General features: G+C 39.8%; 1 protein-coding gene across 1 annotated transcript in view; it reads left to right on the top strand.

Moving 5' to 3' along the window:
• arhgap15 (Rho GTPase activating protein 15) overlaps window positions 1–13666 on the top strand; it is a 27048-nt gene extending 13382 nt beyond the window's left edge. Inside the window, exons 6-13 of the mRNA XM_020617954.1 lie at window positions 373–471; window positions 3374–3509; window positions 3786–3920; window positions 5047–5145; window positions 5398–5475; window positions 10587–10721; window positions 11073–11178; window positions 12758–13666. Of these exons, the coding sequence (XP_020473610.1) occupies window positions 373–471; window positions 3374–3509; window positions 3786–3920; window positions 5047–5145; window positions 5398–5475; window positions 10587–10721; window positions 11073–11178; window positions 12758–12941 (972 nt within the window). The 3' untranslated portion in view covers window positions 12942–13666. The remainder of the gene's footprint in view (window positions 1–372; window positions 472–3373; window positions 3510–3785; window positions 3921–5046; window positions 5146–5397; window positions 5476–10586; window positions 10722–11072; window positions 11179–12757) is intronic.
• Window positions 13667–14574: the final 908 nt, after the last annotated feature.

Raw genomic sequence — 14574 nt, 5'->3', positions numbered from 1 at the left:
TGGGAACACCTTAAAATACATATTGCACCAAATCAAATATGCAACTTCAAGCAGTGGAGCTTTCCCCCAGCTCAAAACTGAACTGTAACTCCTTTGTAAATATGAAGACACAACTTCACTGTTTAGCACAAAAAGACCTGCAGAACCTTAGTAAATATCCCTTTGTCTCTCCCTGCAGTCACACTGACCACATTTAGTGAGGGTTGTTGTGCCCAAAACATTTTTTTCACTTTAGGTACATATTGATAATTTGTAGATTAGCAGGTGCTAATAGTTCAATTTGGGTAATGTTGTTGTTTAAAGACAGAATGACAACATTGATTTTGTTCTAAATGGTCACCTGGCTTAATGAGTAATTTCCAAATGTTCCAGCTAACAACAAACACAGGAAGCGAGTACCTCCTCCAGGCTGATGGTTACTCCACCGCCAGCAAATGGTACGATGACATCAGAAAGGCCATCGACTCCTCAGTAAGACCACATGTACTTTTAAGCTCACTGTTGCGTTTGTTATAAATCACTGTTTGGACTGTCTTGTGGTTTAATTGTTACATACACTCACCAGCCACTTTATTAGGTACACCTGTATGCACTTCAATGCACTTCCACCTTAACATCTGTGTTCATGAAGCTCAAAATGTTTGTTTTTGGTGAAATTGTCATAAATGTATAAATTCAATTGCATATTATTGAGGTCAAAATTACAGGTGGTGTTGTACAGGACTGCATTATATTCAGAGGTGTTCTTAATCCTAATATTCTGACAGTCATGTATGCAACTGGAAAAGACAAAAAAATATATACACACCTCTAAATATAATGTACAGATGCAGCCACCTCAAATTGTTGGATGGACCGCGGTGGAACTGTATCTGATCCGTGATAGGTCTGCTCATGGCCCCTGCTCTTATCATGTATCCCCTGTGATGTCACAGTGATCACAGCACCATCTTGTTAATGGCCCTAAGCACCATGTGTGCAAGCCACCCACAGTGTTGTGTGTGTATATCTGCCAAGTGGAGCAGTGTTCATTGTAGTTTACTGCAGAGGTGGACTGATAAATTTATCCTTAAAGTCCCCATGGCTGCTCATTTTGCTTGTTTCCAGCCATTTAATGTTTAATCTTGTTGTACCTCTAGATTAGCTTAGGGCCCCTCATAACTCCAAATAGCTTGTAATTGTTCAGGAATCAGAGAGCCTCTTCCTAAAAATGAGAGGATAGTTCGTGAACATGTGTAAGTCTGCTGGTGTTGTGTCGCAAGTGGACAGCACAACTAACCACACCAGCATTAATTAATTTGAATTTCTCCTCCATAGATGGGTAAACAGCAGTATATGTACCGATGAAAATAGATGTGTAACAAAGCAAGTAACTGAGAAACCCCATATTTTAACTGGCATAATGCAGACATAGTAACTTCTCCAGCCTTACAACAATTCTCTCTAACTACAGAAACAAGGCATTAACAGACATGTAACGTGTTTTTAAACTTACCGTTATGTCCCACCACATAGTGGAAACATCACTCCCTTTCAAGTAGCTCCAAGGTCGGTAAATCCAACCGGTGGTCACTGCGTCCTCCCCGCATGACCACATATAGTCCCATAGTAAGAAAGTCACTTTTGGCTTTTCCCATTTAGGGGTTGCCACAGCGAATCGTCACACTGACGACTCACATGTTGACATTTGGCACGTGTTTCATGCCGGATGCCCTTCCTGATGCAACCCTGATTCGAACCCGGGCCGCAGCGGCGAGAGTGCTGCGCCTTAACCACTAGCCTACCAGGGTAGTGAAATTAATTCCAACAGGTAGTGTAGTGTCAACAATAACATCTTGGATCCTTAATCCGCTGGTTAACCGGCAACACATCACTTGTGGCAGACACACTGGCCTCAAGCAGTCAGAACAAACAGGTACTGTGCTTCGGGGAATCTAGCATTGATGAGATGATAATTCATCACTGTGGGGGCTTCACTGGCCAGCTGCCTGTAGGTGAGACCCGGTCAGGTAAAACAGCTAGTCCCTGTACATGAACATTCTTGGACATGCAGTAACCTCAGGGCCTGCATTTTTCTCCACATCCTCTGGTCACAGTGCAGCAGCAGGAGGGAAAATACTATATATCCACAAAACCAGGTGGAGTCAAAAAATTCCACTTTTACAATGGCACCATGGGTGCCAGGCAAGCTCACATGAAGGTGCAATGACCTGGAGATTATGATTATTCAAGGAAATTCGTAAAGCACTAGGTAAGACTTTACATAGTTGGTTGAGGGAAAAAAAGTCTTGCCAGCGAAGGTTTGCCAGACTTGTATAAACCGAGATGCTTCTGCATAGAACAACACAGGTACACCTTGTTTTTGAGCTTTCAGTCACATTTAAGGTCTTTCACAATTGTAACATTGTACATAAGTCAGAAAACACAGAAAAGCGCCATGGGCTTTTTAAGTTCACTGAGCTGTGACTGAACAGTGCTGAACCCATCCTGTAGTTTATGATCAACAGGACATAGTTGTACATTACTGTCATCAGCATAACTGAATGTGAATCCCATCGATGTTCAGTCCTATGTTGTTTATATAAAGAGAAAATATTGGCCTGACCACAGTGCCTTGAGGAACTCCTTTTACAACAGGAGTCCAAGTGGAACTCAGACTGTAAATTTTTACACACTGAGTTCTACCATACAAATAATTTGAGAACCAGCCAGTAGCTTGGTCAGACAACCCAATATTGACTAATCTCTGATTTAGGAGGGTATGATCCATAGCATCTAAAGCTTTAGACAAGTCAATAAAAATGCTGCACTCTGCTTTCCATCCAGAGCTATGATGACATAATTTACCCCCTTCATAGCAGCAGTAATACTATTATGCTGCCTGACTGACTGATGCTTAGTTAGCTGGTTGCTTGCCAGCTTTTCAAACATTTTAGCCAAGACTTAAAGGATGCAAATGGGCCTATCATTATTTAAGGAGGTTACACTGCCTCCTTTAAATAATGGTGCTACAAATGCTGGCTTCTATGCCTTAGGAATCTCATTTGTAAGTAAGGTTAGTTTAAAAATGTACAAAAGAGGAAAAGCAACCAGATCTGCTACAATGTTTAAAAGGTATGGCTAGATCTTATCTGGGCCTGCAGGTTTTTTCTTATCCAATTCTGATAATGCTTCATGAGCCTCAGAAAACAAGAAGGTTTTTTTTTTCTGACCTAGAGGTATCAAACTTTTACAGTATGGAGCCAGCTTGGATTCAAAAAGTGTTGAGGTGGCAATAAAGTGCTCACTGAACAATTTAGAATTTTGGACTTATGGTCAGGGTATTAGTGAAATAAAACCCTTTTTGTGATTGGTTGTAACTCTTTCTGTTCAGACTAAAGTTGATGGAGGTTTTCCTCTGCGGAGGTCAAGTAGCACAGAGTACCTGCCCAGACACAGCTCCCTACCAGGATATGGTTCTGCCCCCCCCACCACCAAGCAACACAACCCAGTTCACAGACGCTCCATCAGTAAGTAACTTCCAGGAATGATTATTGTATATTATCTGTCTTCTGAGGACAGTTTTGAGTCTGTGCATGCTCCACCAGTCGCTAAAGACATAGAGTATCTGTTATTATAATATAGTGGTACATTTAGCAGCTAAAGAGCCAGACATTTATCAGGTGAGCACAAACACCACTCAAAGTATATTATGTTGCTCTGTAACTGCAGGATATATAAAAAATTCCAGACTGTTGTGCTGATAATAGCCCCATAACACAAAATAAATAAACCTTTTTTTACAGATATGTTCAGTAGCTCAAAGCTAAAACATAGCACCTCAGACAGCGCTGACAAGAATGGAGTGAGGAACAGACTGAAGAAGTTTATCACCAGACGTCCATCCATGAAAACGTTACAGGAGAAAGGCCTGATCAAAGGTTTGTACTTTATCTGTACATGTTTAAACCGCTACGTTCCTCTTTTGTTTTTCAGTGAGTCACATTGATTTGATTTGATTTATTCTTTCAGTCAATATGTCAACACACATAATTTCACACATATCCACAAATGCATTATCAATTTGCTTATACCTAGTACATGCATGAACGGAGTAGGAAGAAGTTAGACTTATCTAGTCCTACCCCATAACATCATCTTACCATCATTGGTTTGCAAGCAGTATTTCTACATAGATAATTTTGTTCTACACCACGCAAGTGATATACTAAAAAATTATTACAGATTGTTAACATTCTTACATAATTACATACTTTGATAATTATCTTCTACACCACACAAGTAGAATTATTACATAGTGTTAACATTCTTATACCACACCCACAATGTTACACCTGATTAATCATTAAACCTGTTCTTGCATATATCTTGATTGACACATACCTTTATATTTATGTTTAAACTCGTCAATTCTATTACTATTTTTTATGTCCACACTTAAATTATTCCATAGTTTTACCCCACTTATGGAAATACAGAATCTTTTTTTGGTTGTACGTATAGCATGAATTTTAAAATTTAACTGACCCCTTAAATTATATCCCCCTTCCTTTTCATTAAATAGTTTTTAAATTCCACCAGGTAATAAATTGTTCCTGGCTTTATACATAAACACAGCAGTCTTGTGTCCCCCTAAATCAAAAAATTTTAACAATTTAGACTGTATGAAAGCATTAAGGTTGCTAAACTCTTGCCATCCTCTATCTAGCTTTAAAATTCTGTTCCCACTCAATGAAATATTTTAAAATTAAATTTAGACATACCTAGTACATAATTTCAGACATTTCACCAAAATTCATCTTATGGAAATTTTGAGAGGCACCTAGCATGTAAAGGCTTGAAGAAAGTCTGAACAAATGCCATCAGTGGCAGGTCAGAGGACTGAAGCAATTAAGGTAGAAGGTAGAAATTATTTACCTTCTTAATGATCTTTTGGACTAATAATAAAGGTTTAAAAACTGGTGAATAAACCTGCTGTAACATTAACCATTAGTCCCCAGACCTGATCTGAAAAGGGGATTTAAACTAATGTTATGTCTGTCTCAGATCGTGTTTTCGGTTGCCATCTATCGACTCTCTGCAAGCGTGAAGGAACCACGGTACCGAAGTTTGTTCAGATCTGTTTGGATGCTGTTGAGAAGCGAGGTACATTCACTTATAAGCACTGATGACGTTTAAGCCTTTCTACAGGCAAAACAAAAAAGAAAAATTATTGTTGAGCACAATCATCCAGCAAAAGATTGTACATGTTGATCCGTTTTTATAAATATGACCCTTATTTTACCAGGGGAATGTCATTAAGATTAAAAATCATCTTCTGATCAAGATGTGGATCTTCTGATGTCTGTTTCTGTTCTGTTTTATAAATACTTTTATAAACTGACTTTGTATTTTAAGGTCTTGAGGTTGATGGGATCTACAGAGTCAGTGGAAATTTGGCCACAATCCAGAAACTTCGCTTTATTGTTGATGAAGGTAAGTTCAAACTTTTTCTTGCTCTAGTTGAATGTAACTTTCCAAACTGTCTCTTGAAAATTTAAATAAAAGAATATTATTATTGTCATTGCATGAATACAACAAAATTGTTTACAGCTCCATACTTGATACTATAAAGAAAAATAAATAGCATAAAAAGCTGTAAAATACAGTAAAGCCTAAACAGTACTCAATGGGAGTAAATACTGCTGCAGCTCATATGTGCAATGCAGCAGAAAAACCAATGACAAATGGTTTTGCAGGAAATGGGGGCAAAGATGAGCTAACATTTGCTAAAAGAGGACACCTGGACTAGCAGCACAGCTGTGCCTCCTCCATACGTGCTACAGTAACATGAGACACGTCATCGATCCAGATTCCATTCCAAATATTCACCTAAACCTGCAGCAACTTTAGTCTGTAACCCAGTGAGCAAATAACATTAGCTGTTGGTCTGACTAAAAGATCATTTGTTTGTAGATATTTTAGTGTGGAAACACCAAAAAGCAAGACAGCCTTTTGTAATATAATATAATATAAGCCAACATACCAAGGGGTGGAAGAATGGTTGGGTCATACAATACAGCCAGCTTAATCAAGCACCCACAGAGGTTTCACGTGAAAGAGTACCATAGGTTTGTGTTAGCCAAAAGACCAGAAGACACCATGAACAGCCATAGACTTGCTCTTAATCAGTCATTTGCATATATAAACAGTGTCTTAACTAGGGCTGTGTGATTAACCAAATTTGATTTTTGAATTGGCGTTTGGCTTCCAATGTCAGGTTTGGCGGGTGAAGCTACCAAATAGTGTTTGTAGTGAACTCAATTATATTGCCAGACGAACTGAGGTAGAGAATAGTCTTTTTACTAGCAACACTCAAAACAATAGTACAAAGTCCAGGATCAGGCCGATAATACAGTCCAAGGTCAGCGCCGGTAAACATCTACAGCCAGGAGATCCACAAGAGAGAGGTCTGGGAGAAGATATCAGAGGGTCAGTACACATAAGGCAATCAGAATCTGGGAGAATAAGGCAAAACACGATGGTCAACAGGCAATCCGGGGTTAGAACAAGATAGTCAGGCACAAGAAAAAATGCTGGAAAGTCAGAGTTGGGGTCTAGAACTATCTGGCAACTTCCTGGTGTGGGGGAAGTTGCCTATATGCTTGTTGTAGCAGGTGTTGCCAATCTGGGTGATGAGATGCAGGTGAAAACAATACTAGCTGATTAACGTAAAGAGTCCAAAACTGAGGTGAACCAAACAGGAAGTGATCTCAAAATAAAAGCCTGGGACTGGAAGCCGGTGGGACAGAATCATGACATCCAATGATTATGAAAACAAAATAATCAAGTTAAACAATTATTGTGCTGCATTCCATTTTGTAATGATGCTCTTGTCTTGTGCTGTCAGCACTCTACAGTTGTTCGCATCACGTGAAATGAAGCATTACTTCAGTTGACAACACCCAAGCTCCTTTCTGTATGTGCAATAAAACCTTCACAAGTACAAAGTCAATAAGAGGAATCTATGAAAACACCCACTAAATGAACATAAACTGGCAGAGAAGCAATAATTTCAGTTTTGTTGTCATGGTGAGCCCAGCAGATTATTTAGGTTACGTCAATCAACATTATTAACCTGATGTTGCAAAGTTTTATTTGTAAAATAAATGAGCAGCTTCCTCTGAGCTGTCAATCACAATTAGGTAGGTGAAATTATGTTTTTCAGTTGAATCATTTTTAAAGAAAATCCAGTTATTTTGATACAAATCTATATTTTGACCTAAAGGACATATAAATATATACTTCAAACTGTTGAAAAATATAGTATTGTAACGTCTGCTGGGTAAAAAGGGGTCAAAGACGAGCTTGTTTTTTCCTCTTTTATTGTCTCACACACAACAGCACAATGAACACACACAAAACCCTGGCCAACCCATAGGTGCTGGGTGCTTCTCCCCTGGGGCATTTTGGGGAACCCTGCCAAGCGTCTCTCCACCCCCAACACTACAATTTGATTGCTTGACCATGAGTACATTCCCCTGGCACTTATGACACTGACAATTGTTTAAATGTTATTTAAAGTTCCAATGGCAGCTCATTTTGCTTGTTACCAGCCATTTAATATTTAATCTTGGGTACCTCTACATTAGCTTGACACCCCTCATAACTCCAGATAATCTGTTTTTTTTTTTTTCAGAATAATAAAACCAAAAAGCCTCCTCCTAAAAACGAGAGGATAGTTTGTGAATGTACACAACTCCTGCTGCTGGTGTTGTCACAAGTGGACAGCACAACGAACCACGATAGCATTAATTAATGTGAATGTTGTTAGATATTACCCGGTTCTTTTATTGAAAGCACGAAAAGTGAAGACAGGAGAGGACTGGTTAAAATCAACAGGAAGTTTATTCAAAGTCTGAGCACAGTGAAGTCCATACAGCGCTGGGATCAGAGCGACAGAGCTCCCGCAGGAGATCCGTGTTCTGAACCACGAGTTATGTTTTCCCATTACATTTATTTTCTTGGGCTAGGTCCGCCCTGGACAGAGATACAACATTTCATGCTTCGTAATCCTATTGGTCATTTGGCGTGAGTAGGTCAACCCCTGCCTGCTGAAATGTGATCTAAACCAGGTGTGTGCATGTTGTGATGTGATTTTCCAGGCGGTAACTGAACGATGGGTCATCTGTGCTGTAGACCCCCTATCTGTGTAACCCTATTACAAGACAAAGCAGGACCTCGTGAGTATGTTAAATGGGCCTAGGTGAAGGTGCAAAACAGGCCAACAGGCCTTTTTAAAATGTAAAATAGGTTATCTGGTTGCTTGAAGATACAGACAATATGTCTACACAGAAGTTAAAGTAAGCAGTTTCTACTTCATTATCACTTGACTCTCATCAATACAATTGTAAGATATATAAACAAGAAAAATAAATGTATTAAAAGTAACCAAAGCTCAGTAGTTCTGGACAATCATCAATACAGTTGTAATGTATATAAGCAAGGAAAGTAAAGAAGAATCAGAATCAGAATCAGTTTTATTGGCCAGGTGTGACGGACACACAAGGAATTTGACTCGGGTACATCGGCTCTCAATGTGCAAAACAGTAAACCAGCATAAGGTTGTGTAATATAACAAAATAGCAGTATTAACATCAATAAACAGTGCAAACAATGCAGAAAAAGCAGTATAAACAGAGAGTAAACTGCAGACAACAAAGGAATGTTCATTGAAATGAGATAAATAGGGATAAAAACAGAGTACTTAAAGCTACAGACCTAAAGGTATGAAAAGTAACTAAGAGGAAATAAAGAACTGAAAAGTAACTAAAAGAAACTAAAGTAAGAAAAAGTAACTAAAGCTTATAAAGTAACTAGAGCCTATAAGAATCCAATCTTACAATGTCTCCTCCATAGATAGGTAAACAACAGTATATGTACCGGTGAAAAGAGATGTGCAATGCTCTAAACAAAGCAGGTAACTGAGAAACCCAATATTTTAACTGGCATAATGCAGATGTAGTAACTTCTCCAGCCTTACAACAATTCTCTCTGTTACAGAAACAAGGCATTAACAGACATGCCATGTGCATTTTTAAACTTGCCGTTAAGTCCCACCGAGTAGTGTAAACATCATTCCCTTTTGTTGGACCCGGTACTTTTTACCACGCTAACTCTGAGAGACGAAGCAGTCCAAGTAACTTCAAAACAGTGCTGATTTATTCTATGAACACAGGTAAAAATTAACATTACACGCTCAGGTACCTTGCACCTCCATCATGCACGCAGGCAGCTGAAAGATGAAAGACCCCGAACCACAACAGGCCTATACATTATATCACTTCGGGCTAACCCTATTCTACAGAGAGACGCCAAACCGTGACGTCTCCCGGTGCCAGCTTTGCAGCTGGCCAGAGCAGTAGTCAAAGCATGAAGAAAAATCAATGTGTGATTGTCTGTTGATTATGTGGTGTGTAGCTAAAACATTCTAACACGACCTCTAGTGACATGTCATGACATTAAACATAAGAAAATATTATGGCTAAGGCTACAGTTATACACGTCATAATAATAATATTAAACATCCTGTCTTCTAACAGTCATCAACTTTCTATCTAGTTATCCTTGACCATAAGCAACCTGCAACAACTCATGATAATAAGTAAGCATTTAACAGCCTGAGCTAGACATCCTATCTATACTAAACATTTCTAATACATCAAGTATCTAACCAATATCTATCTGACTAAAAATACCTAACACTTTCAAGTAGTTCCAAGGTTGGTAAATTCAACCAGTGGTCGCTGCGTTGTCCCCCACATGACCACATACAGTCCCATAGCAGTGAAATTAATATTAATTCCAACAGGTAGCGTAGCACTGACAATAACATCATGGGCCATTAATCCACTCCTTAACCAGCAACACATCACATGCGGCAGACACACTGGCCTCAAGCAGTCAAAGAAAACAGGTACTGTGCTCCAGGGGAGACCCGGTCAGGTAAAACAGCTAGTCCCTGTACATGAAGGTTCCTGGACATGCAGTAACCTCAGGCCCTGTATGTTTCTCCACATCCTCTGGTCACAGTGCAGCAGCAGGAGGTAAAATATATCCACAAAACCAGGCACATTCAGAAAATAAAGCTTGTACAATGGCACCATTGGAGGTCTTTTTTTTTAATTATCTTTATTGAAAACATACACAACATACAAGCCAGTATAACATTTTTCCAATATGGTGGGGGCACCGGTGGATGTCAGGCAAGCTCACCTGTAAAAACCTGAGTTACTTCTGCATAGAAATACTAGAACATATGTTCACTTTATTTTTTGAGTTTTAGGTCACGTCTAAGATATTCCATTGTTGCAACATTGTAGATAAGTCAGGAAACGAGGAAAAGAGTCATAGGCTCCTTAGGAAAAGTGATTTCTAAAGGCTACATTAAGGCTAAATAAATGTCCCATGCAGAGTGACATGACAATTTGTACTTGGTGCTTCATAAGCACACACCAGTTGCACTTTTTGGCTGCATTTCAATATTGAAAATTATATTGTTTGGTGTTTTGTATTTTGCCATGGCTCTTGTTATGTATCCCCACCAGAAGAGGACTTGCACCTGGACCACAGTCAGTGGGAGGACATCCATGTTGTCACGGGAGCCCTCAAGATGTTCTTCCGTGAGCTGCCGGAACCACTGTTCCCCTTCAGGTTCTTCCAGCCATTTGTGGAGGCCATCAGTGAGTCAGAGAATAAAAGGACAAACTTTAAATCACCTTTTGTTTGTTTTTTTGGGGATGGTGGTGGGGGTATTTATGTTTAAAGTCACGGTTTATATCCAAAATTTCCTCCTTTAGGCTTTCTAGAAAGATTTATAGGATATGTTTGCTACAGATTAGCCACTATACTTTGACAATTCAGTTTTATTTTGTATAGTGCCAAATCACACCAAGTCATCTCAGGACACTTTACAAAGTAAGGTCTAGACCTTACTATTATTATAATAGAGGAAAACCCAACAAATCCCCCCTTTTTGGTCTCTGGGAAAAAATATAATAGTACTGCTTCCATCTTTTTGTTTTTTGGTACAGAGATCAAAGAGTCTAAACACAAAATTCAGGTTGTGAAGAAACTGATTGTGGAGCTGCCCAAACCCAACCAGGACACGATGAAGTTGCTCTTCAGCCACCTACATAGGTATGCTTACTATATATACAACTGAACAGAATTCCTACTTGAAGCAAAACTGAAATACATGTAAAGCATATTGGAGTAAAGTCATTTTAATGTTTAAGTAAATATGAAAAACATTTCAAATGTACTAAATTACTGAAAAACCAGCTGTGGTCCTTTAGGTCATTTCTCTAAGTGCAATTGGAATATCTTCTTTTTTTTTTCCTGATACTGATGTTCAGACTTTCCATCCATCTTTTTTTTCCACTTATCCAAGATCAGGTCACTGTGGCAACAGGTTCAGCCAGGTAGTCCAGAGGAAACTCATTTTGACTGCTTGAATTTGTGATTGTATTTTTTTAATCACTACTCAAAGCTTGTGACCATAGGCGAGGGTTAGATCAGAGACTGACTGGTAAATTTAAAGCTTTTCCTTTCAGATAAGCTGCTTCATCATCATGACAATCTGGTACAATGTCCGCATTACTGCTGATGCTGCCCCTATCTACCTATCAATCTTGTGCTCAACTTTATACTCACTCATGAACAAGACCCCAAGATACTCCTTCACTTGGGGCAGCAACTCACTCCCAACCCAGAAAGAGCAGTCCACCATTTTGATTACATCAGATCTCTGCCAGGGATATGGATGAGGCTTCCCGAGTCTTCCAGCTCTACCTCCTCATTGGAACATGTCAGACAGGTTCAGGAATTCCTTAGTGTTCTTGCCACTGCCCAACGATATCCCCAGTCCAAGTCAGCAGTTCTCCTCCCCCACCAAACACAGCCTAAGCCAAGCCCTGCTTTCCTTTTCTAAACCACTGGACTGTTTGCCAGAACTTCCTTGATGCCAGCCAAAGGTCCTTCTCCATAGCTTCCCCCAATTCCTCCAACACTCGAGTATTTTTTATCTGCAGCCCTTTTGGCCTGCAGGTGGTGCCCTCTTGAGGACCTCCCCCAGGGTCTCCAAGAAGGGCACATACTCTGAACTGTCATTCAGAAGATGAACACAAGCAACAGTCAGAGCTTTCCTCCCAGACACTAAGTTCCCTGGAGGCATCCCTGTCATTCCTCGGAGACTAGAACCTCTCCAGGAGTTTGGTTCTAAAGTCAAGGCTATGTGTGGAGGTAAGCCCAAATATATCTAGTTGGTACCACTCCACCTACTGCACAAGCTCCGCCTGACTTGCATAGCACCCAACCCTCAGTCCTTTCCCTCCAGGTGGTGGGCCCACTGGGCGTTGGCTCCATGTCATTTCTTTGGGATGTGCCCAAATAGATCCCATGGCCTAAGGCCTGGACACAAGGTGCCCACTGGTGAGGCCACGTCTGGCTCCAGCAGGGTGCCCTGGTTTCCCTAAATTGAGTGAGGTAGCGTGCAATTCCCCGCCAATCCCCCCCACCCCCCTGGCAACAGTTTGCTATGGGAAAACCCTACCAGGGGCTAATACCCTGGACAGCAGCTGTCAGGGTCACTGGGACACAAACCTCTCCACCACATTAAGGTGGCAGTTCCAGGAGACTTCATAAAGTAATATGTAAATTACTGTAAAAGTACTGATTGATGCATATTGTATTTATTTTTAATTCCCTGGTGTTTCAGAGTTCTGGGCTTTTCGAGGAAGAACCTGATGTCCACTCAAGGTCTTGGTATTGTATTTGGCCCAACACTGATGTGGCCTGAACTGGACATAGGAAACTTGGCTATAAATATGGTCTACCAGAATCAGATTGTGGAATTTATCCTCATGGAATGCCAAGAGATCTTCAATCTGGACATGAAGTAAATTCATCACATGGACTCGCATTTACCCATCAAAGCCAAAAACTTGCGAAACATCTTAAGATATTGCATTGTTTAAAGATAAAATTACTGGACTGAAGAAAAAAGCTACAGGATTGAGAACAAGTGCTGAAGATAATTTCTTAAATGCAAATTAATTAATTATGCAGCTATTTCTTAAATGCAGATAGCTGCATAATTAATTAATTTCACCTCATACATTAATGAAGTCTACAACACTCACCTGGTAAGTGCCATATTAAAAATTGCATGTTTTAAATTTTTTAGGTAGATAAATAACCCTAAAATATAAAGTATCTGAAAGAATGAAGTACAGGATAGTTTGAGGTACTGTATATGCATTGCAGGACCAGGATTAGGGGAGTGGATAATGGAATTCATTGCACAGGCTGCGCTCCACTGAGTAAGGCTACATTTTTCAGGCCCTTGGGATATACAGTGTCCAATTTGTGGATCCACACTTTCTCAGCTTTACATATTTGAGGCATGGACCATTTAAGATTGCTTTGCGATACAGTGGCCTGGAGAGCGTGCCACCCCTGTGGTCCAGGAAGTGCTGTACAAATGGGATGGGGTATGGGTCTTCCCATGTCTCAGACTATTACAGTATATCTGTGTTGGGTGAATCTGGCTAGAACTGTGTTCCCTGTTTCTCCCACCTATTGTATACCACACCATTTACATATGAATAAACAATTTTTACTGGTGTATTTGTCTAATTAATTTTAAAACTTTTTTTCTTATCTGTAGTGTGTACCCTTAGTTGTAATTTTGAAAAAAATTCTCCCCATCCTCTGGATCTGATGGTCCTGAGTGGTTTGGTTTTGGCTTTAACCTAATAATCTTTTAGACTTGAAAGATAAGGCACACATATTACAAAAAGCAAAGAAGCTTAAAGGATCTAACATTTACAGTGGGTACGGAAAGTATTCAGACCCCCTTAAATTTTTCACTCTATGTTATTTTACCCTGCCTTCGCCCGATTGCCGGCCGGGATTGGCTCCGGCCCCTCCCCCGTGACCCCATTCAGGGATTAAGCGGTAGAAGAGTTTGCGGATGAGAAATTGCAGCCGAGAGATGCTCTTATAGTGAACATCAGCAGCTGCCGACGGGGGCTGTCTGACGAAGAGACGCTCACAGTGTGCATTTGGTATGCCACAGTTTTAATAAAAAGGAGAATTCCCTTCCCCGGGACAATTGATACAATCGATATTATGATGAAAAAACAATGAGGACACAGGGATAGCTTTGTTATTTTCCATATGTGCAATGTACATGTTTATTTCTTGGTGATCACTGTGTGTGTGTGTATGTGTGAAATGAAATATGAAAGTTAGGGACAGAGGTATGCACGACTGAAAACTTTGTATGAGTGTGTATGTGTGAAATGAAATATGGTTAATTAAAAGAAACTCAGTCATTCAGAAAGCCGACAGTGAATATACCACATAGTGATGACAAAGCGGTTTGAACCTGAATTGACTGAGAGGGAAAATCAATATTAATGGAAATAGTTGTTGCAAGAGAACTCCAACAGAGTTAACTAGGGACGCAAAATATATGAACTACAAAACTAAAAGAATGTCAAATATTTAACAGAATGATATAATGATGAC

Source organism: Monopterus albus, unplaced genomic scaffold (genome assembly GCF_001952655.1).
Source record: "Monopterus albus unplaced genomic scaffold, M_albus_1.0 scaffold198.1, whole genome shotgun sequence".
NCBI lineage: Eukaryota > Metazoa > Chordata > Actinopteri > Synbranchiformes > Synbranchidae > Monopterus > Monopterus albus.
This window is presented reverse-complemented; position numbering and strand designations above follow the sequence as displayed.